Source organism: Helicoverpa armigera, chromosome 21, assembly GCF_030705265.1.
Source record: "Helicoverpa armigera isolate CAAS_96S chromosome 21, ASM3070526v1, whole genome shotgun sequence".
Classification (NCBI taxonomy): Eukaryota; Metazoa; Arthropoda; class Insecta; order Lepidoptera; family Noctuidae; genus Helicoverpa; species Helicoverpa armigera.
The window spans coordinates 434,514-457,455 of NC_087140.1; the positions used below are offsets into that span (position 1 = coordinate 434,514).

General features: G+C 34.5%; 3 protein-coding genes across 3 annotated transcripts in view; 1 reads left to right on the forward strand and 2 right to left on the reverse strand.

The window, feature by feature from the left end:
* Positions 1 to 22,942, reverse strand: part of LOC110374313 (uncharacterized) — a 46,047-nt gene that overhangs the window by 8,308 nt on the left and 14,797 nt on the right. The window lies entirely within an intron of this gene.
* Positions 2,176 to 3,115, reverse strand: LOC110374314 (zinc finger protein 358). The gene has a single exon (XM_021331977.3). It carries the CDS (start codon positions 3,091 to 3,093, stop codon positions 2,176 to 2,178), a length of 918 nt encoding a protein of 305 aa, XP_021187652.3. The 5' UTR covers positions 3,094 to 3,115.
* LOC135118332 (probable sodium/potassium/calcium exchanger CG1090) overlaps positions 19,107 to 22,942 on the forward strand; it is a 40,505-nt gene continuing 36,669 nt past the window's right edge. The window contains exon 1 of the mRNA XM_064040001.1: positions 19,107 to 19,490. Coding sequence (XP_063896071.1) covers positions 19,479 to 19,490 — 12 coding nt within the window. The 5' untranslated portion in view covers positions 19,107 to 19,478. The remainder of the gene's footprint in view (positions 19,491 to 22,942) is intronic.

A 22,942-nucleotide genomic window follows, 5' to 3' on the forward strand; every position in this document is an offset into this window, starting at 1 on the left:
ATTTTCGGGAAAACATTTTCAATTGGTTAGCAGTAATTAAGAATATCTAAGACTGGGATCTTTGGCGCTCTTTGAGAGTAATCAATATTCATCAGTATGCAAACTGTTATAACTGGTTCAAAGGAACCAGTTATAACAGTTTGCATACTGATGAATATTGATTTTATTGATGAATATTGCATACTAGTTATAACAGTTTTCTAATAAAATATAAGTGCCTAATAAAACAATCGCTTTAGATAAAAAACATAAGACTTGGGTATTCTTTCTGAAATCCAAACATTCTATTAACTTAATGATAAATATGATTCGATAGATGACAAGACTTACCTTAATCTTTTGCAAAATTTTATAAAACTTTAATGAGTATTTCTCAAAAACCTTTTATACGCCCAAGTGTGCATCCTTACAATCTCTTTGATGTAAAAGTCAAAATATTTAGGAATAACAAATTGTTTGTATGTATGTATGTCCATTCACGTATTCATGACGCCGGAAGTCCGCACTTCAATGCTCAGATACATTATTTGCGCAAGTTTTTTCGTTTCATATCTTTTTTGATTTCTATGAGTGATGTATTGATTTTAAAATACTTTGGAAGGAGAATTTTAGTTCTGATCGCTTTGTCAATTGTGTTTCTAGAGGCTCGTTTCTATGATTGTGATTTTGCAATACTTAAGTGTTTCGTCCGAGGGTTTTTGATAACTTTTTGCTCGGCTATTCCATACTTTTATATTCTCTATGGGCCGTTTACGTTATTTATTGGTGTCTTTATTGTTTATTTTGAGAGTTAAATGGCGAAAATTGCATAAAAAGTTCTCCTTATAGCATTATTTGTTTAGAGTATTACCTACTTAAACATACTTACATACCTACATACATACATACATACATACATAGCCCTTTTCTATGGGTCTAACTGGGCTATATTTCCGTTAACTGTAGGTGCAGTCTGTAACTGCTGTAATTTCACTGGCTCTAAACAGAAACGAGAGATTAAAAGTGTAGTTATTAATTCACTTCAATTTGTAAAATATTAAGTTAAAAGCAAAACTCACCGTGCCTATCCAGTAAAATTTAGCTAAATGACTAAGCTGTTTAGTTTACTAGGTATTTGTTTTGATTAGATTCAGTATTTTCGGTTCCGAGGGGTTTTTGTACATACCTTTCAAGTATCTAAAGCATGTCTAAAGAATAATATTCCTGAAAAAATATGCAATATTTTATTTTAGAAACAGCACTAATTTAAATTCAAAACCTTTATTTCGACCAAGGCAGGTATAAAATTAAGGATCTTATAACCAGGTACGTTTTTAGAACTTTAAATGCAAATATTGCTATTAGGACTTCTAAGTCGAGATTTTCACGCGAACATTTCATGCGAACATATCTAGAATGTTAGCGACACTGCCGCCTTTGCGCTCGAACGGCATTAGACGCTCGCCGACGCGACGCCGACGCTCGGTGAAAACGAAATGCGGGAACAATTTTGGTTAATTAAGAATCCCAGTCCAGGATTCAGTCACGAGTAGATAGGGATTGAACATGTAGGTAATTTATGTACTTGAGTAGCGAAAGAAGGATCTTTTACTATTATATACTCTCTTTATGTATGAGCTGAGACAAACTACTGTATTTGGTTTTAAAAGATCGTTGTTTGTGATCGTTTGTTGAAATCAGATTCTAGTACCTTTATAACTACATAATATTATGTAGTCAGTGTTCGAGGCTCGGGGTCTAGTATTTAGTGCAGGGATACCTATTGCTATTTGTGTAAAAAGGAAAACAAAATAATTTCAATAAAATTCCAAATATATTTTATTTCTTATTCTCTTATTCACAACCATTGCTCATCTTAAAATATACAATTGACGTATGTAGAAAGAATTACCTCTACCTATTATGTACAAATTGTTATCTACACTAGAAATACCTATTACAAAAATATATCGCATTTATATAAAACTTTATTATTTACAAGTATACTATATCCTGTAGCGTTTCGTATTCAAACTATTTACTTTATTTTATACAATAAAATATTCTGACCTGTTAGCTAAACCTTTGATCAAATATTAAAGTTAGTTTTTCTAACAATTTAGACACAGTTGAATACAATGCCAGTTACAACTCAATCTCCTGAATTTCTTCATAAATTTTCCGCCGTTTCTTTCGTCAGTAACCATACAAATACGGAAAGCCAGCCATATGAGGCACTGCAGACAACGGGACGAAAACTGGCATCATCCGATCCGCCTGAACAAAATGCGTTCGCGTATGTTTTTTCAAATGATCCCGTCTGCCAAATTTCTTGCCACAAGTAGAACAGGGATATGGACGAACCCCCGAATGGATCCTCTTATGTCTGGTCAACTCCTCATTCCTCGTAAAAGTCTTGCCACAATTCTTCTCGTCACATTTGTAAGGTCTCTCACCAGTGTGAATTCTTATATGTCCTTTTAGTTGCCCATTGTTTGAAAACCCGACCTGACAGTGAGGGCATTTGTACTTCTTTGGTCTTTGTTTCTTCGCGTTTATTTTGGCTTCGTTTTCTTGGTGAAGGATTCTTGCGTATTCGAGCTCCATGGCATAGCCTTGGGCGAGGGATTCGAGGAGTAGTGGGTCTGTTGGTGGAACGCCCAGTGCGTGTGCTATGTCGGCCGTCGGTAAGTAGTCTGGCATATAGGCAGGGTTGTATGCAGGCATCTGAGGTAGCGGTGGATAAGGCTGAGGTTTCAAGTCAATCTCCGTCGGTTTTTCAACTTTTTCTTTCTTCTCTGGTTCTTGTAAAAGCCTATCGCAGCATAAAGTCAGCTTTTCAACAGGTGAATTCAGTTCAGTAGCAGGTTTAACGTCGTCATCCCCATCACGCGTCGTCGTAGAGACAGTAGCGTCTTGGTGACTCGTATCTGACTTCTTAAAAGTCCCGCGAATTTTCCGCAGACGGTTTTCTCTCTTAGTCTCATCTATTATCCTTTTCTTTGCCTTTATTTCTGTAGCTGTACTAATATCACAGTTGGTCTGTCCATCATTCTTACTATCACTCACATCCCAAGGCCTGAAAAGCCTGGAGTAACTTTGTTCAGAAAACATATTGGAACACTTGTATCACTCACGATCGAAATGGAACTGAGACCCTTTTTCATTTCAACAACTTTTATATACATTCCTTTGACAATAAATTTAATAAAAGCTCCCAAAAGTAGAGGGATTGTATCTATTGAATGGACGAAAGAGACGAAATATTTTTCAATTGTTGCACACTTGACGTTGGCTTAACTTTTTTCGGTAATGGCGGGTGCGTTTTCGCGGTAACTTGAGTTCTGTGTTCGGATACACAAGGGAGAGTTTGGGTTTGAATATTAGAAGGCTGTTCGACCTTTTTTGTAGTTGAAGGTGTCATAGTGTCTGAGATAGGGGTGTGTATTGTTATTTATGTTGATTTTTGTGCGTGGTCGGGGGGCGGGCCCGAGGGCCGAGCGTTCCGCTCGAGTGGCATCGCTCGCAGCTGCAAGCCTGTTTGTTTTAATGGTTTCTGCAATTGTTGCGGTTCCCGATTTATATTAATGTTATATACGCACGCATGTGCTATGTATGTAGGGATATTGTTAGCGGTTTATGGGAGACTTAGCAATTTTATTTCGTTATAATACCACAGGGAATAGTTAAAATTTGTTGTTACTCTACAGATAACTTAATTGATTACTTAATTATATTATGACTGAAGCTAACGTTATTGAAGCAAAGCTAGTTCTTATGATATTTTTTCATTCAGGCATTATCTCACCTTCAAAAAGATAAAAATTCCGGCTGCTTAAAAAAATCTATTATATTTAAGTAATGCAAGCTATAAAAACATGGAACTATTAAAAACTCTACCTACATAAAAAGTAAAGCCTATGTTACTCTGATGCTTCATTTCTGGAATGATTAACCAAAATCAGTTTAGTAGTTCTTGCGCAAAAAAATACTAAAACAAAGCAAATGCAATAGGAGCATATCGTAAATACAGCCTATCGTTCCCAAGGAGGCAATTTTCAAATAGATAGATGGCACAATCATCTTGATCTTATAAAATCAGGAGATATGTATTGAATTCAATATCCAACCTAAATCAATAAGAATTAAATTGAATAGCAAGATTAAAATTGTGTTTCCTGGATTCCATATAAAAAGCTAACTGTCCGCAACCACAAAATGGATGGGTCGGATCAATCTAAACAAATCCAGTTACATCAATTCAGATACAATAGACTTGATTGGACTGCCTTTGAAACATTTTAGGAAAATATCCGAACGTACTTTTGGGATTGGCGCGAACTGTCAAAATTTGGCGCGCGTGATCGATCGGGAGCGTTCGTTTTTGATTTGATTGTACAAAAATTGTGTTTACTTATAAAAATGTTGTTTTTTTTACAAAACATTATTCTACGTTTTTTTTTTTTTGGCTTGGAGTTTCGTGAGAATTTTTGCTCGTCTGCAACTTTATTCAAACACAGGTGTTCGAGGTGGACAAGCACTTGTAAATTACAAGAAGTAGCTAGATAAAAAAAGTTGCTAAGTAACTTAAAAGTTCATGAAAGAAAAACGTTTTTTATTTTTTAATAAGCTAGATTTTCCTCAAGTCCCGAGTACTTTAAAGCCAAGTATGTTACTCAGGTCATTTTCTTACAACTACTTACTGTTTTTCGCGGTTCCACTACTATATGTGTACCCATTTAAATAGTTTAAATAGTTTTAGCATGCAAGCTGGACTGCTGGTTACTTTCGCAATTCTTAGACAAGAATATATTTATAACGGCCCGATTTCTTACCGAATGCCAGAAAATTCAGAAATCCGTTGCAATTACAAAGAGGCTCGATTCGTCAATATCAGACAAGGCATACATCTTGGCTATCTGTCAAGGATTGCAGTTATTTTGATGTTTTGTGATCTCGCGCCTCAAGGACTGCGGATGATCGATATGCCGTTACTCTGACAATATCTTTGATAGGTGGAGAGGGCAAGATCTTAATAAGTGTAAAATATTTTTTTTTGTTGAAAATGGATAGTCCATTATGTATGATTTTACTTTTGGAGAGACTTATTTTTTGAGTTCGTTACTCAAGTATTTCACCACTATCATGCTGATGTAGATTTGTACTATTAAACAAAAATTAAGTATGTTTCGTAGGCTACAATTCCTATGAGATTTAAAGATTGTAAGTGCATACAATGGTACACACTTACAAGGCAACAGTTTAATTTAATTTTTACAATACATGTTGTTTGTCAGATATCAGAATGTCATACATAATATTATTTCTATAGGGTCTTTCCTCTGGCTTCTTTCCAAAATATTATCTTTTAAACAAAAATGAATGAAATGCATGGTATCCAAATTTAAGAAGTTAGAAAGTATCAAATAGTTCTTTACCTATGGGTATTTCATTGTACCCGTGTATAAAAAACGCGACAAATATGCAATCCATTCCAATTTTAAAAACCGTAGCATCTACCAATGAATAGGCATAATCTATGAATGAATGAAGATCGAATTATGTCATCCACTTCATACATTTAGTTCGATCATAAATCTTTCACAATAATCCTAATAAAGTTAGTGGTTTGCCTCAATGTCTTTATGAAATTCATATAAATCTCTTGAAGAATGCTAAGGGATAATATTCGAGTATCGTTTAGTAGAATTTTCGGGTAACCGTGAAGAATCTATGAGTATTTTTTGGTATGTTTCTTTGTGGACAATTACTACGGGTGTCGTAAAAATGTTGTGCACTTGTGAATGGAGCGCGACCCGCGTAGGTGTAAATGGGGTGTTTTAATTTTGAACGGTGGCCCTTTTTAAATTAAATTTTCGTAAGTGTTAAATGCCTAACTTACTTTTTTCGTGTTTGTGGTTATAGTTTATTTAATTTTAATTTTTAGAGATACAAAATCTTATTTGAGGAATCATAATATGGCCTTTTATTTTACCGTTTTGATTATAAATCCAAAGCCATCAAGAAAAATTAATCTTTTTCCACCTATCTATGTATTTATACATATTATATTTACCATTACAAGTAAGTAGGTAATTAGCCAACAATATTTTAATGTCTAAAAAGTATCCACAACTAACACATTAACTTAGGTAATACGGTAAACGATTTATCCAAACGCTCCTCCTATTATAAAGTACCTACTTACCTATTTATATACTTGTTTAATAAAAGATATATCCATTATTTTGAATACTTACATGATATCTACAGCTACATTCATACTTACATACCTAGTCTTTCAGATTAATGAAACCAAATTAAAACGCACAAATTACCACACCACTATTCCAAACACCCTGTACACTAATATTTGCACCTTCCGTGTGGTCCTACCTATGGCGCAACTGTGGCGAAACCTCATAATCGTGGCGCAAAACAAAAAGCGCCATAAATCCCCCGCGCCATTGTGGTCGCCATCCATTCATGTTGGCGCAGACGAACTGACGCCTCGCTATGTTTACGAACTGGTTCACTAGAATAACTTGTAATAACTTAATACGAGTAAGTTGTATGAAAATAAGCTTTTATTTAGATGTGTGTTTGTTGTAGCTGTAAGTTATAGGTACCTACCACTGATATGCTAACAAAGTAGCGGATTTTCCGCTCGGTTTTTCAGTAAAGGTGTTCTAGAGTCTAGAGCATTTAAGAGCGACGCTACTAATCATCTACTGTAACTAAGAGATTTCACTTCACATTTACAGTTAGCGCCAGACATAAGTACTCCAAATACTTAACTTAGCGTTCTTTAAGTTAGCTATTCGACTCAATCAATCAATCAATCAAAACATTTATTTGTGACTTCTCGCGTATTTTTTCGTACAGATAGCGTCGCTTTGTATGTTCGTGTATATTGGTGTTCTTCAGTCAAAAATGACTTTTAGAATTTAATGTACCTAACAATTTATAGAAAATCCTTAAAATCTAGACACACGGCAGTGTGTCCGCCAAGTTCGAGCAAAAAAAGCGACACACCGGCCGTGGGTTATATTACACGAACCATTTCGGGCCAAATTCGACCCCCCTGTAACTCAAAATCTATTTTATTTACGCATATCAAATTTCTAGTATCTGTTGAGACCCCCTCACTTATCTAAAATACAAAATTTCATTAATATACCTATTGTAGGTCTTGAGATATTGACGTCAGAAAATCGCTATTTTTACTATACACTGATTCACTGATTCACTGACTCACTCATCAAAAACCTAGACCACTTCCAATGGTCGTATTGACTTGAAATTTGGCATGGAGGTAGGTCTTTATGTCAAGGTAAAGGAAAAAATCTGAAAATGGCCAAGTGTGAGTCGGTTTCAAAATAATGAAGGTGTAAAATACCCAGTGTAAATTTATACCCCTAAGGAACTAAAACGAACTAAATTTATCTATATTTATATAATATATCTTCGAATGGTCGTACCGATCTGAAATTCGTTACAAAGGTTTGTATTTAGTCAAAGTAAAAATCTGAAAACGGCCAAGTGTGAGTCACTTTCGAAAATAACGAATGTGTAACTTTGATCCACGAACATAATATATGATAACATGTCATGTCAGTCAGTTGGTAAATCTAGTCCATTTAGTTAATCTAGTTCATTTCTTTGTAAGAAGCATAGTGCATATTTAAAAATCTGAAAGATAGTATAAATGAGACATTTACTTAACTAACTTAATCATAAGAAAAAAATAAAATAAACAGCCTTACAAAAATAAATGAAATCCCACCCAAAACAAAAATGTGAAAGACTGCCAAGTTCGATAATATGGGAATGCTTCGCCTATAAAAGAAGTGAGATCTGAATAAGTACCAAGTTCCATACACATACCTCAGTTAAAAATAGTTACTTTTTAATGATGATTACTTGGCAAGTTTTAATAGAAAATTAAATACTTGATTCATTGCGTTTAGTAGGTTTATAACAAGGTGTATGAAAACTTGCCAAGTAACATCATTAAAAAGTAACTATTTTTAACTGAGGTATGTGTATGGAACTTGGTATTTATTCAGATCTCACTTCTTTTATAGGCGAAGCATTCCCATATTATCGAACTTGGCAGTCTTTCACATTTTTGTTTTGGGTGGGATAAGTATAACGCAATAACTCCCTTGATATAACCTTGATTTCAAGCTGGAAGAATATTGAAACATACTGAGTTTCTTAATTATAATCAAATGAAGGTTACATACATACAAACATCATGGAAACATTTCGTAATAAATAAGTCTCCGTGGCTGTCTATCTAGCTGTTCTCCGTGGTTTCACCCGCGTTCCGAGGAAATTGCTTCCCGCAACCGGACACAAAGTAAGTAGCTAAATAGGATGACCTTTCTGTCCTTCTATAATATAAATTGTCCTTCTAGATATTCCCTTGCGATTCTCCTAAGTTAAGAATGTCAAAATTGAATAGAAATTGAATCGCAATAGCAGTTTTAACCATATCGGGCATTCTGCTACTAATATACCTAAGGCCAATCGTATTCCAACGACATTCGATTGGTTTGCGATTGGTCTGCCATTTTGGTGATTTTGGTTTATACGGTAGTTTGCTCTACAATCATATTACAATCGTAAATCATTTGCAGACAAAATGATTCATTATTAAATGACAGAAAAGGACAAAAAATATAGGATAGGATAAAAGATAAAGGTTTATTTCAAAGAAAAATTGCGGAATGCCACAGACGCTTCAATCGTAATTGAGTCGTGATTGAATAATAAAATAATAAATAATAAAAATAGTTTATTGACTCAAAAACTCTCTCTCTCAGAATCTCAGTCGAATATGAATCGTATGTCGTTTAAGTAACATTAGGAGAATCGGGCTCCAGACATACAGAGTTACTTTCGATTTTATGTGTACCTATTAGAAAATTAGGATCGTGTGAGCTAAAGTTTTCCTTGAAGCAACTAACCAAATAAACCGGGGATTGACGGCCAAAAATCATTCTGGATCGCTGCCATTAAACATTTTAATTCCCCATGCCATGGGTAACCGCGACACGGTGTACCCCACCAAACTGTGGTGGGTTTGCACGAGGGTCAGCGGGGAGACGCCCCTAGCTGCCAGTTAGCGTAGGGTTAGTTTTCACTATTATTATTGACTTTAACTTTTCAATTTTGGTGATTTTGTGGTTTAGGTTGGGTCAAATGAGTTTGCTCTTTTGAAGTTAGTCTTTTGATAAGTGTTTTGAACTGTATGTTTTGACAGTTTCGCATTTACTAGTTGCCTAATAAAGATCGGCAAAGTTGTGTAACGTGTCTAGTCTAATTTCACATAAGGCAAATTACTAGAAATAACAAATAGGAAACAAACATTAAAGGCTTTCTTGAAAAAAGTTAAACAGACATTAGACACGTAAGAAATTCTCCAGACAAAATTTTCTTACACACGTGATGATCGTCTGTTAATTTTTTTTGTAGTAAGAACTGCTAAATGTAGTTCCTGTGATGTCTAAGGGGATTAGCAAACCTATCTCTGTCGAAAATTTTACAGATAACTGATACAGAGAACTGCGATTTTGAAACCGTCACTTCCAATCCTATATGTAATACAAAACATCTACATAAGTTATCACAAAATCCTGCCAAACTTTTGTGCCTTATTGTATAACAGCATATTTGCCTCAATCCTTCTGATACATCTGTACAAGCTGCCGACGCCGACAAACAAACAAACAGACAAACATGTCTCTTCACTGATGACAGATCCCCGCCCCGCCCTAAGATGTGAACTTGTAGTAGCGGCCATCATGCGGTTGTGAATACTTTTAATGCTTGAAGCTTTATTGTGAAGAGCATATGCGATTTTCCAAGTTTTAGGAGCTGAATAGTCTTATTAAGTAATTTTGATGAAAAAAGTAGTAATTAAATTCATACTCATCATCTTGACTTCTTTTGAGTAGGCGCTTAAGGTAAACAATTTTAAAAGAACTTTTTAAATACAAGAACGTATCGAATGTTATCATAATGATTCAATTGATTAAGTAAATGTTTATTATTATTATATTTAATTTTATTTTTAGACGTATTTTATTTATAAACAGAGTGTTTAATAAAACGTATCTATACTCAAATGAAAAAGGAAGACCAGGAAAAAGATGGAGAGACGTTTTCAGCTACAAATGTGGTAATCACTGGATGCAAATAGCCAGAGAGAGAAACATCTGGAAAGGTTTAGGAGAGGCCTACGCCGCAGAGGCGACTACTACCAGTACAGAGTGAACATATTATCAACAATATTTATTTATTTATCTAAGCTTTTTTTTGGTAAACGTAAAAAGTTGTAATGTAATGTAGTAAGTAAATAAAGGCTATTTTTATTTTATTTATACTCAAATGCAGTAAAGTTCGGGGCATAATGGCTAATTGAAATGTTTTTGACATTATAGTGAAATTGAAGGCAAACAAGCCTGTACTATGTCATACTTCATCAAAGTGTCCCATTTTTGTAAGTTAAATAATTGAAGTTGCAACTTTTACATTACTGTTTTCAAGAATCAAACTACTTATGTAGCATAATTCTTATCTTTATTTAAAGAAAACTTACGAAAGCCAAAATCAACCGAAAAATTGTGCCTCTAAACACACGCAACATCGTTCTGGCATTTAACTACTTACAAGCACACCTGAACACAAATGTCACCTAAAAACCAAACAGAAATTCGCCACATCAAACCGACCGACGTTTTTAATTTAATTTAGAATCACAAGACTACAGTTGTCACACAATATAAGCCATTGTGAACAAATGTATCAATATCTTCGAATAGAACGCATGACAGTCGTGGGCGGAGCGCGGTGACTTTGTAAGAGCGGCATCGGGGCTCACAAAAGTCACAAAACTTTGTCGGCAAAGTAATCGTTAGTCAATACCTTTATTGGGTGATGTCAAGTGACGTGTATGTTTGTTAAGTGCGAAATCTCTTTATTCCATGCATGTTTAAAGACTTTAAACATACCGACGGCGGTGAGATGAATTGGAGCAGCAAGTGGCGAAATATTTTGAATGGAGTTCATGTCAGCAAGTTCTTTTTGTTGTGAGTTATGTTAAGAGGTTTGTCCAGGGTAAACCTTTTAATTATTGACGATGCCGACTGATAAAAATTGAGGACTATTGTGTTGTTTAAATTAGGTGTTGTGTGTTCTTGTTTCAAAATAAACATATGAAAATATTTCAATTAAACGGGGTTGCATCGCAAAAGCTTGTGTTATAGGTGTAGCTTACTAGTTGCTTTTGATTTCACATGGAGGTCTACATAAGAACGAATAGGGTTCGTTAGTAAAGCCTTCTAAAATATTTCAAATTAATTAACAGCAAAATGTGACAGACAATATTCATAAGCAGCTTTCCGTACTCGGATAAACGGTAGCCTACACCTAATGCACCAAAAGTATTAACTGCAAAGTTTCAGCAATACGTGTTCGGTAATTTTAGCATAAAAGATTAATATTTGTGTAATGTTCAATGTAACGTCTTCCTCCGCAGAAAACTGGGAGCCAGACTTTTACACCATTTTCTCTCCACTCATTACAAAATTTAATTTCCCTTCCAATATCAAACTTTTCCCCCACGATTCGATAGAACAAATATGTCCCCTCGATGCGGTCAGCCCTTGTCACAAACCCATAGCGAATTTACGCGCCACTTCACCGCGTCTATGGCGGATACAAATCATTTGTTATCTGTGCTCTATTGCTTATATACTTTATGTTATAGGCTGAATGAGCGGCGCCTTTGCCATCTGGTGTAGAAGAAATTATTATTATTTATGATTATGATTTTTAATTCAAGTAAAACCTTGGGTAAAACGTTTTAGATTGAAGAATTACGATGTATTATCATAAATGAAACAATTTATTTGAGAGCTGCTCAGTGCCTACATATGAAACTACATCTTTGATCTTCTTTAAATCTAATTTTGAAAGATGTAACTTGTTCACATAGGTACTGTAATTCGATTTCAACTTTTATTGTTGTTTTGTTTAATAAAGATATGACGTATGTCAAAGGAATACTATTTAAAGCTCCTGACACCAGCTCCTTATAGGTATATCAAAACACTTTCCTGCTTTTCTATTGCAGTGTTTCAAGCAGATGAAGTGATATTAACAAACAAATAAATGCTATTTTACAGCGTCTGCTGGTCATCCAAGCATGTTCCAAGTTATTTACCGTTACCGAACCATTGGAAAAGCATAAAGCTCTATATACATAACCGTCGACCGGCGGCGACTGTCACATGTGGTAATGTGGCCACAAACACAATACAATATGAGATATTGGCTTTTCAACGCACAGCTGCCATTTCGAGCCAAAAAAATATCGTATAAAATGACTTTGACACGGGCCAAATTATAATAAGCAGCTAAGATCGTTGGATCCAGAATTTTATTGAGACAGACGAAGGAACAACATGAAAAATGGTCTTCGAAGTATATGGTTTGGCTTCTTCCAAAAGGTTCGATTAAATTGGTTTTGGTGAATTAAAAAAAAACTTTTCCTAGATATTTCAGATATATATTTCATAGGTACCTATTTCTGCCTTACCGAAAAAATAGACTTGCATTTGTAAAGCTATTTATTAAACAGGAGTGCATACTGAGGACAACATCAGCTTAAAAATTGAATTGCATTTTGAATTAGGGAATTATACAACTCGAATCTGAATTTCAGTCTGACCACTGTTCCCATATTCATAAAAAATAGTACCTACATCCCTACATAATCATCTGCCTAGCCTTTTCGCCTTTTTAGTCTAACCGGATAATATAAAAATAAATAATCCGAATACCCCTCGATAATATCTACATACTTATGTGCTTTTAGTTAATCATAATACTCAAATTTAAAAGATTTCCTCAAACACTAAATAAATATTGCAAAGATTATAACTTAATAACGTCCAATCCTATTCGGAACACCTGCTCATCACGAACTAAGTCAAGCTCTCACTAAACAAAACAACAAACATTGCTAATCGGATTACAAACAATAAGCCTAAACACTCGAAACTCTTCAATTCAAGTGTCAAATATAAGTTTTAACCCAATTTACTGAACGCAAACCCAAAAAAAAATCTATACAAACCATTCTTTTGAAATACCAACTTACATAATACACTTCATATCACCCTTACAGCTTTCATAATAAAGTCGAGTTTTCTATGTTTTGTGACTACAGTAAGTTGGCCGTCCCTTTAGTACCGTTGACGTATATCATAGAAGATATCCCTTTGTGTCACCACAATGGCTAATGCACTCATGATCCTTTCAACATTGTCATCTATACTAAGTACTTTAACTGACAAAGTTTATTTGCAATCACACTTTTACCTCACAGCTTCTAAAACTACGCAATAAGGTTGACAATCGAGTGGCAATAGAAGAAATAAGTGCAAATAAAAGTAGGTGTAAGTGCGTAATTGAAATTTTGACTTTGGTAAATCGTGTGACGGGGCTGTGGTGTGTGTCGAATGCACGAACATTTTAATTGACAGCTCAGCTTGACACCGGAGAAAGTTGTGAAAAGTGACACAGAAATTATAACAGATTAGCACGAATTTATTGTTGGAGCTTTTTTCTTTGGTGTTTCAAAATATTTGAATGGATTTTGTTATCGTTTCGCGACAAGAGACAGTAACTGTTAAATATTTAATCAACTTTTTTGTAATGTAAATTACAAATAGATTCTTAAGCATTGATTTAATTTCTGTTAAATCCTATCCAATGAAAAGTTCAGTTATTTTATAAGGCTTTGGTCAAATAGATGTATTTTCGATTCGACTAAAGAAAAACTTATGGATAAACCCGAGAACTCCTAATGATTAAAGACTTTCTCCTGGATTTCAATGTTTTGTTACTTGTACCTAGGTACATCCCATACCCATATATTATTTTTTAATTTTTTACAAAACTTTTATCTCAGCCACTTACAAAACTAACACATAAATTGTACAATTGATATAAAACCCACATCTGTTCCGCCACACCCATACATTTAACTATTGACATTAAATCGTCACCCCGCTGCTACAAGGTTAGTGCGCGCGGACAATTGTTGCGTTAACCACGGTGTGAATCTGCCTATACGTGAATTAAGGGATGGGCTAATTATTTGTATTTTTATTTCTAGTAAAAGAAGGGAAATAAATACTTATGCCAATGAATTTTTAGTTGATTCTATCTCATATTGAATCTGGTAGATTGCATAGAAAAATTACAAGGTATTTCATTTTTGGTCATAAAAAATCTAAGAAAATAAAGTTTACATAGAATAGTTTTAATATAGTATCATCGAAATCAAAACCGTATTTTGTGTTCACATAGGTACCCAAATGTGCAACTAAACTGCCCACTTAGTTTTTGTAAATTTTATTGCATCCTATATGAATTGCCATCTAGAAGAACATGTACGCAACTCTAGCATTCCAAACACAAACCTACGTCACTTGATGGACTCGGATAAAAAGTTGCTACCCCCCGCTGGATGGCGCTGTTACCAATTTTAGTAAAATGTAACTTAATGTCACAATGCAAATATTGCTTGTTTGGTTTTTCTAACTTCCATATGTGAGCCGATTTGTATAAAACGTCGGAAAGATCTGGAAGTAGGTATTTTCTCCATGTGTGTGAATTAGTAAAGTAACTTAGGCAGACAAACACATGGGAAGTGGTGAAGGGTGGGCGTTTTTGGGGGCTGTCTGATGTAATTCTGACGTTCGAAAAGTGCTGATTTTCGGCCTGCTTTAAATAAACCACTTTTTTATTTTGATTTTGAGGTACTACATATAGAAGGTGGAACCACGAGAAAAAGCTAGTTTAATAAAATATTAGGTAAAAGTTAGAGCGATGGGTCACTCAAAGTTTGTTTGTAACTTATGATAAGATGGATGATAATAACTTAGTAATGGCTTGGAGGTCGACATTATTAATAGTCCTGACGCTTTAGTTTTTGTAAGTAGATATATTTATTGATTACTTGCAGATGTGGGTGGGGTACCTATAACATGTAACTTACCAATATAATAACACAACAAGCTTCTCTTATAAAAAGAGCTTTTCCGCACATCCGGATAAGGCCTATAACTTTCCCCGATAAATGGGCTATCTAGCACAGTTTTTTTTTGTTATTAGTCCTGTAGTTCTTGAGAGTTTCGCTTTAAAAAAACAACTGTTTATTTATAATCATCCACAACTACATTTTAAAATAGGTATTATATATTTGTTAAGGAAATAAATATAATAAGATCTTCTTAAAATGTAGTTTAACAAATACCGAAGGATTTACCAAATAGAACCAAAAACATAGGTACAGGTATGAGGTATTTGTACAACTATAACACTCCAAGGATAGCATTTTCAAGTTTTTAAGTAAAACAATAAATTCGTTCCAGTCGCTTGGCTCTTTGCCAGCAACTAGTAATAACAAACAATGCTTTCAAATATAAAACACGATTCTACGAGCTATGGATAAAGAATAACGAATGTCTTGAACTATTTTTTTAATTGTAAGGAATTTGTGAATTTTTTTAATTGTACAAAAGAGTTTGTTTAATGGAAAACCTCCTTGTTAAGGTTTACCAATATTCTGTAACAAAAACGTGTTGCCAACCTGAAGACATGGGTGGTGTAAGTTGACTATAAATCAAATCAAAACATTTATTTGCTTAATACAAGTATAGAAGATGTTACAAATAGACATAGAATAGAGTGCACTGTATCAATACCTATGTAAATAGATGTGCAAATATTTATACAATCAATATTTTTTTCTAATAACATTATTTAATTTTATAAGTTATATAATTTATAAGTGGACAAAGAAGCTGCTATGCCTTTGATATTATAGAAATAAGATTCTGATAATGGATCTCTAAGTGGAAATTAATGCTCTTCAGTTTTTAAAGTCTTATATGATTAAATACCATAAAATTAAATGAGAAAATGTAATCTAATTGCCCTTTCTAACTAGAATGGAAGCATATTAAAAGGAATTCTAAGCAGATTTTGTAAAACTATATTCTAGCCTTTTTTCATTGCTTTCATATTTTTTAAACGCTCAAAGGACACATTTTCAATATTTCCAGAAACTAATTAATTATCAAAGAATAAAATTCTCTTTGCAGTTTCATTCGATATCTACTATTCCAGGAAATTAATAATAATGTCGCGTTGAGCTTACGTAGATAGCTTTATCTTTACAGTCCAGGTTTTTCTGTATTCAGAGAGAAATACTAACCTACTCTTGCACAGAAAAGATAAACTTTTTTTAATTTTTTACTGGCTAATTACCCCGGTTTCACTCGCATCCCGTGAGAGAAACTTCCCATACCCAAAAAAATAGAATCGCTTCCCAACAGTGAAATAATCTATCGCCCCATGCCGCTGTCACTTAGAAACGAGTCTCTTTAATACACTCCTCAGCTTTTAATTAACACAAATATTTAAGCTAAACCAACATTAACTGAACAATTGGTTACCAAGGACATTGCTGAAACGGTTTCAATGGAAACCTTACAACAAATAACCTTAGAACTTTAACAGTAACGCGAGAACTTAACTAATTGATGTTAACTTTTCCTATAGTAACTGATTATAAGACCTTATTACTTACCTGCGATTTGCGTACATAATATAACTTTCTAATCTTAGGCATCTCTCTACAAAAAATGGTGATCATATTGAGAGTCTATTTACTAATGTCACAACAAGAAAAAATAAGTAATGATGATGATGTCCTCCTAGCCGGCCGGTTATTATCGGCCGAGGCGGCTGATCTCATATCAGGAGATTAGCCAACTGCACTAGACATATAAAAGTTCACAAGCATTTGCGCAGACACAGGTGCACTCACTATTCCTTCACTCTCATAGCCCGATGGGACGGCAATCTGGCACCATCCCTGAGAGATCAAGCTAGTAATAAAATCTTTATCAGCCTTATTCTCCCTATTCTCATACACAGAAAGAAGGAGATATAAATAAAAATTATCCTTATACTAGCCTATAAAGAAATCTAAGTACTTAAAAACGCTTTCAAAAACAACAAATCAGTCTCAACTCAATATTATCAGGTTTTCCAACAAAAAATACTGCTTCCAAATTCGACAGCGCACTTAATATTCTCTCGGGTCCCTGCTAATTAAGTGGCAGTCCTCTGTGGAGGGAAGTTAGAGGGCTTCGGGACTTTCACGTCACCCGACTGTTACAAGTTGGGTGTTTGAAAAAGTGTTTATTTATTGAGTATATTTGACAGATTTTTATTTGGTTTAGTAATTTCTGTCATTTGAATATCTTTGACAATCATTACGGGTAGTCAGAAGCTAGTAAGCCTGACTACCAGTCCTACTGAAGGTTGCTCGGGGAAACTGGGTTGATTAGGTCAGATAGGCAGTCGTTTCTTGTAAAGCACTGGTACTCAGCTATTGCATCCAGTTAGACTGGAACCCGACCTCAACATAATGTAGTTGGAAAAAGGCTTGGGAGAGGTTGATTCTTGTAAATAATGTAGAGAATCTACTATACATTAAAAATGAAATTACGTGTTACACACACACGCTTAAAATTAACTTCAAATAATTAGATTTTGCGCCCTGTAAACTTAAAAAGTAGTTTCAAATTAACATTTCCCTCTTCTTATTCTTTTTCTATTAGGCAAACGTAACAAAAGTAGTTTTTAAGCTTCTCAAAGGTTAATTAGCTGGCTTAAAACTGAGCGTAATTTGAAAACAATTAGATTATTCCACGGTGGGCGTCTCGAAGTTTTTTGTAATTAAACTCCAAGTCGGACCAGTAAGGTTTATTTTTAGTTTCTTTTGAAGTTCCAGGAAGTTTCTGCATTAGATTGGTTTTATAATTTGATTCCTGTTTTTTTTTATTTAAAAATAATGTCGTAAACAGTAAAGCCTGTTTTCTACATTCGTGATTCGTTCATAGTTTTTTTATAATCTAAGTTTCGATTTTATATTGATTTAAATGTCGATAATTTATAAATATGTGTAAAAATTATATTTTTAAATCCTTGTTGATATTTTTTTCCAATAAGCTTTAGTGCGTAAATGGATATTCTAGTTACAATTTTTCTGTTTCATATTTTAATCAAATCAAACTAGTGTTTTAAATACATTAATACATTGCTTACAAGATGCAAAATACCTTAAGATACGCAATATCTGTTGTCATACAAAATATTAGCAAAAAACTAAAATCTAATTAAGATTTTTTTATGCAGATATGAAAACTTTGTCAGAAATTAAGATTTTACACTTAAAGCAGGTCTAAAACTTTATAGAGGTACATATAATTAGGGACTCGTAGATATAATATTAAATGATCCGCAGCTAATTCTACAGTTGACCTACCTCTTACATATATTGTGACGTCATGACCTGTATTTATCTTATCTACGTCATCGTATGTGCTACGAAATTTCGTAGCGCTACAATTTGTTCACCTTGCTACGCTTTGACTACGAGGGCTACGAAATTCTAGGTATGATTTTGTTTGATTGAAATAAGTGTTACAGCCCATTGAAAAATGAATAAATGTGAGTTGTAAAAATCATAATATTTTCTGTATATAAAAAACATATACATAGTTATAAAATACGTAAGTACGTTTTGGTATAATTAAAATTCCAAAAAATCCATTACACGGCCATTTACCTAATTATAACAAAACCTGCTTAAACTGATACCTATCTCGAAGGTATTTAAAAACACAAGAGAATTAACATTAACCAAACAAAAGCGATACGATGAATTCATTAAATCAAATGTTTTGACAAATGAATGAAAAATAGGCGCCATCATGTCTATTCTTCCGTCAGTACTGAAACAATGCTTGCTTAGAACATAAAAGCACTTAACACCATTTCTTCCAAAAATCAACCTTATCACAACGCAATAAGGTCTACACGTCCTGAAAGAAAATGCCGCCCTGGATTTGGAACGACTGCTAAGCGAAATTGAACTTTATGCTAGTGAGAATAAGGTGCAACGGTATACAATGTGGTTAGTTTGTATGTGTGCGTGAATCGCGCAGTCGCCCCGTGAAACCGGCAGTTTGCTCGGGGGCGCCACTGAGCATGGTTGTATTAAACCTCCGCGGAGCCTACACCACAACGGAATCACAGTAAAAAATTGAAAATCGAACGAAAAAAAAAACCCTCTCAATTCCCGCCTTCGATTTTTGATTCAAACTTTTTTTTTAACAAAAGTGCGTTCCGTTTTACCTCAGTGATTTTTTTTGTAATTTTAAAATTAATCTGAGTATTTTTTATTGGTATTAGCGTAAGATGTGCGTTTTATGAGTGTAACAGTCGACGGCGAGGGACGTTTTGGCCGTGTCGTGTATTACGTAACTGTTCCGGGGAAAATCGATACCCTGGGCGTATAAATAGCGGCGTGAGGTTGACACAGCTGGCCAGTCGCCAGCATCATGCAGCCTTCGGTGAGAACTCGCCATCTTTTATATTATCTGTGGTTGGATGAGCGTCATGGATTGAATGATGATTGATGGAGCGTTGCGGGTTGATTTGTCATTTTCGATTTTAATTTACCTATTTTTGGTGGAGATGTGTCTTTTTAGGACTCAAATTAACTAATTTAAGCAGTATATTATTATAATAGGAAAAAAATATTGAAATATTTTTTATTCTCGTATAAAAATTAAACGATTTCATACGATACAACATTTATGGAAATTCCGGAAAAATCAATCGCAGCGTATTCTTTTCTCAGTCACAATTTTGAAATACTCATAGATGCAATTATTAGGTACTTTAATCGGCAGGCTAAAAAACAATTAACAAAAGCGTAGGTTAGCGCACCTTTCGAAAATTGAAACGATGTTCACATAGGTATATTATGTAAAGCCCATATTTATAAGCACACATTTTAATACCAATCAATTAAATTACATAGTTAACCCAAAATCAATGTCTTGAACAAAAGCTCGCAAGACAATATCATTGTAACCTTGATAAAGCTGTACAAATGTGTAACTTAACTGATTTTCGAAGGCATCTCCTACTTATATATAACTATATGGAAAAAAACCGGGCTCTATATAAACCAGTCCAATAAAAAAGCAAGAAATGTCATAATGAAACAGGATATCAGTCACAGAAAAATACATTAAGTAAAATCGGCCTCCTCTCACACGGAGAAGGATTGAGCGTCAATCACCACGCTTGCTCAATGCGGGTTGCTGATTTCAGACATTAAAATTACACATACATACTGTTGCTAAAAAGCTGTATCAAACTTTAATTAAGGTAATAGAATTCCGTTTTCACAATACGGGGTGAGTTAACAGACATAAATACCCCATGAACAAACAACTACTGGGACCCGGAACAAACTATTTGTACGCTTTGTAATAATATTTGTTAGTACAAGCACACTGCAGACTAACAGTGCTAGCACATTGCAGACTTTTTAGTCGGCCGACAGTTGTATTAAGCGTTTGATAAGCACCTACCGAGATTGTCTTTAAAATCTTGATTCATTCTTGATTCATGCCCAAACCACGGAGGAAGAAAAGATAGCGGATATGCCATAAAGAAGGTAGGTCAGGCGCCTTCTTGTAGGTCACCGGTAGCGTGATAAATAACTAGACCTAACGAGAAGTTCTGGTTCTTTGGCAAATCAAAACCAATCTTTCAAAGATTGGTCAAAGAGCGGATCTAGCAACGCTCCTCGTTCTCCGAATACCCGCATTTTTGCTGTGAGATGAGATCACCGCTAGTCATTTTGTTCTCCATGGCCCAATCATACAATCGGCCAACTAAAAGTTTGCAGTGCGCTCTTACCCGGAACAAACTATTTGTACGCTTTGTAATAATATTTGTTAAGCGAATCAAATTGTACCACCCTTTGTAACAGTCAAACATTTCGGTAATAAGCCGTTCAGTTGCATGACGGTAAGTAATTTTATCGTAAAGTTAATTGAATATTGCTATTTCTGTTAACTGTTTGAAGTTCAAAGGTATAAATGTGTTTAGTGTTTTACAGTAATTGTTGGTACCTAACCTAACCTAACCGTATGAGTGTTGTCATTTACTGAATTAAACAATGGTCTTGCGGAGGTTGAAAAAATTGAGTCAGAATAAAAATTATATATTTAAAAAAAATGCTTTGTACTACACTGTATTAGGAGGCTTTTTACTTACACAATTTGACCAGAAACTAACAAGGGTTTATTAAACTATTTACATTAATTTTAAAAACTTAAAATAAACTTATATACATATACAACTTAAAACTAATATATTGCATCAAAAAATTGCTCCTCGTCGCTGTTTCTGGGTAATGTACCCAAAAGGCTGGCAGCATTAAAGGAACCAGAAACTTAGAACATTTACTTAACGGAAAATCGCTATCCTACATTTCAACACCTGATACCCTTCTTACTTTTATATACATACTTCATCCTTATCCTCCTTAGAAAAACCTCGACCAGGAAATGTATTTTTTCAAAGACATACATGAAAATGTGTCCCTTTGATGTTATTTTTCCAGTGCTTATCGTTTCAAGGAGGTTTCAAGGCAAAGACGTTGAGGGTTGATCCCTCAAAAGGTTGGCAAACTTTATGTCGTATGTCGTAAAATACGTGTTACGAATGCCCACGTCCAATAAATCGTTGACCGATTTTTTGTAGGAGAAAAAAAACACACAGACAGCTAGTGTCCTATAAAAAGACCTAGAAAAATCGATCCGATTGTCTGTTCTACAAAATGTTTGACGTGGGCAGACAGCGTCAGTCTCTTTTCCTTTAAAAACTTAAATAATTAAAAGATGCATTGGCGAGCGCCTCTTTCAAAGGACTAGCTAATTTTGTATGCGAAAAAAACATACAAAAATCCTGTCTGATATTGTACGCTTCGCTTCAGTGTTATGGGAGCTTCAAAGTGATATGGACTTTGCAATAAAAAAGATAAAAATTGTCGTGATCTTTTTCCTAGAAAACGCTGTTTTTGAAAAGAATGAGGATGATTGGATGAAATATATCTCCTAACCTGAAGAATTCATTTATTTATACAAGTACTTAACCTAAACTCATTCCAATCATAAGATAAAACTTCATAAGATAAATTTGGTGTCCAAAAGCTCTAAAATCAACATTGAACAAATTCTATTGCTAGTTTAAAAACTGCTTTGCGCCCCTGGCAGAGCCATTTTCAGCCATGGTTACCTCTACCAAAATAATATTACTGAAAGAGACAGACAAAGTGCTAGGGAGTCTTGCCTCACTGCTTCTTCCGCGTGGACGTTTTGGGGCTGGTTTCTTAATTTTTTTTAGCCCATAAAGTGCTGTTCTGCGGCCAAGTTTGAATAAATGATTTTGAGATCTGAATCACAGCACTGCTTCTTTGGTCCGTCAGTGCTGTCAATTCAGCAACACGAAGAAGTGCGTTCGCTTCGTTGATTTCACGCCTCATATCTCTTTGCGTGTGACCCGCCTTCAGCTAGTTATGAAGCAATCAATAAGGCGAAGTTCAAAGGCTCACCTTGCAGTCATGGCGGTCAACTGTCAAGTGGAACCACGTAATCCGATTGTGTGGCCTTCTCAGCTCAACATACTTTGTGGGATTTCCTACCGTTTACTACCAATTTACTGTACTAATTTGTAAAATATTTCTTTTCACTAAAAAAACATTATGTGGTCCAAATTTTAAAACCGTTTTCCCTAAAAGATGGAGGTTCTCAGTTCGTCAAAAACTTTTTATTTAGTTTTTTGACCGTGGTTTTAAAATGTCATGAAACCGTAGTCGAAAAACTTCAACGTATGTGCTTGGCCTGCAGTTTTATTTTGTAAGGTAACTAGTATAATGAGGTATGTGTTAAAATAAACATATATTCCTTCTAACATATACATGTAAAGGTGACCCATATATTCA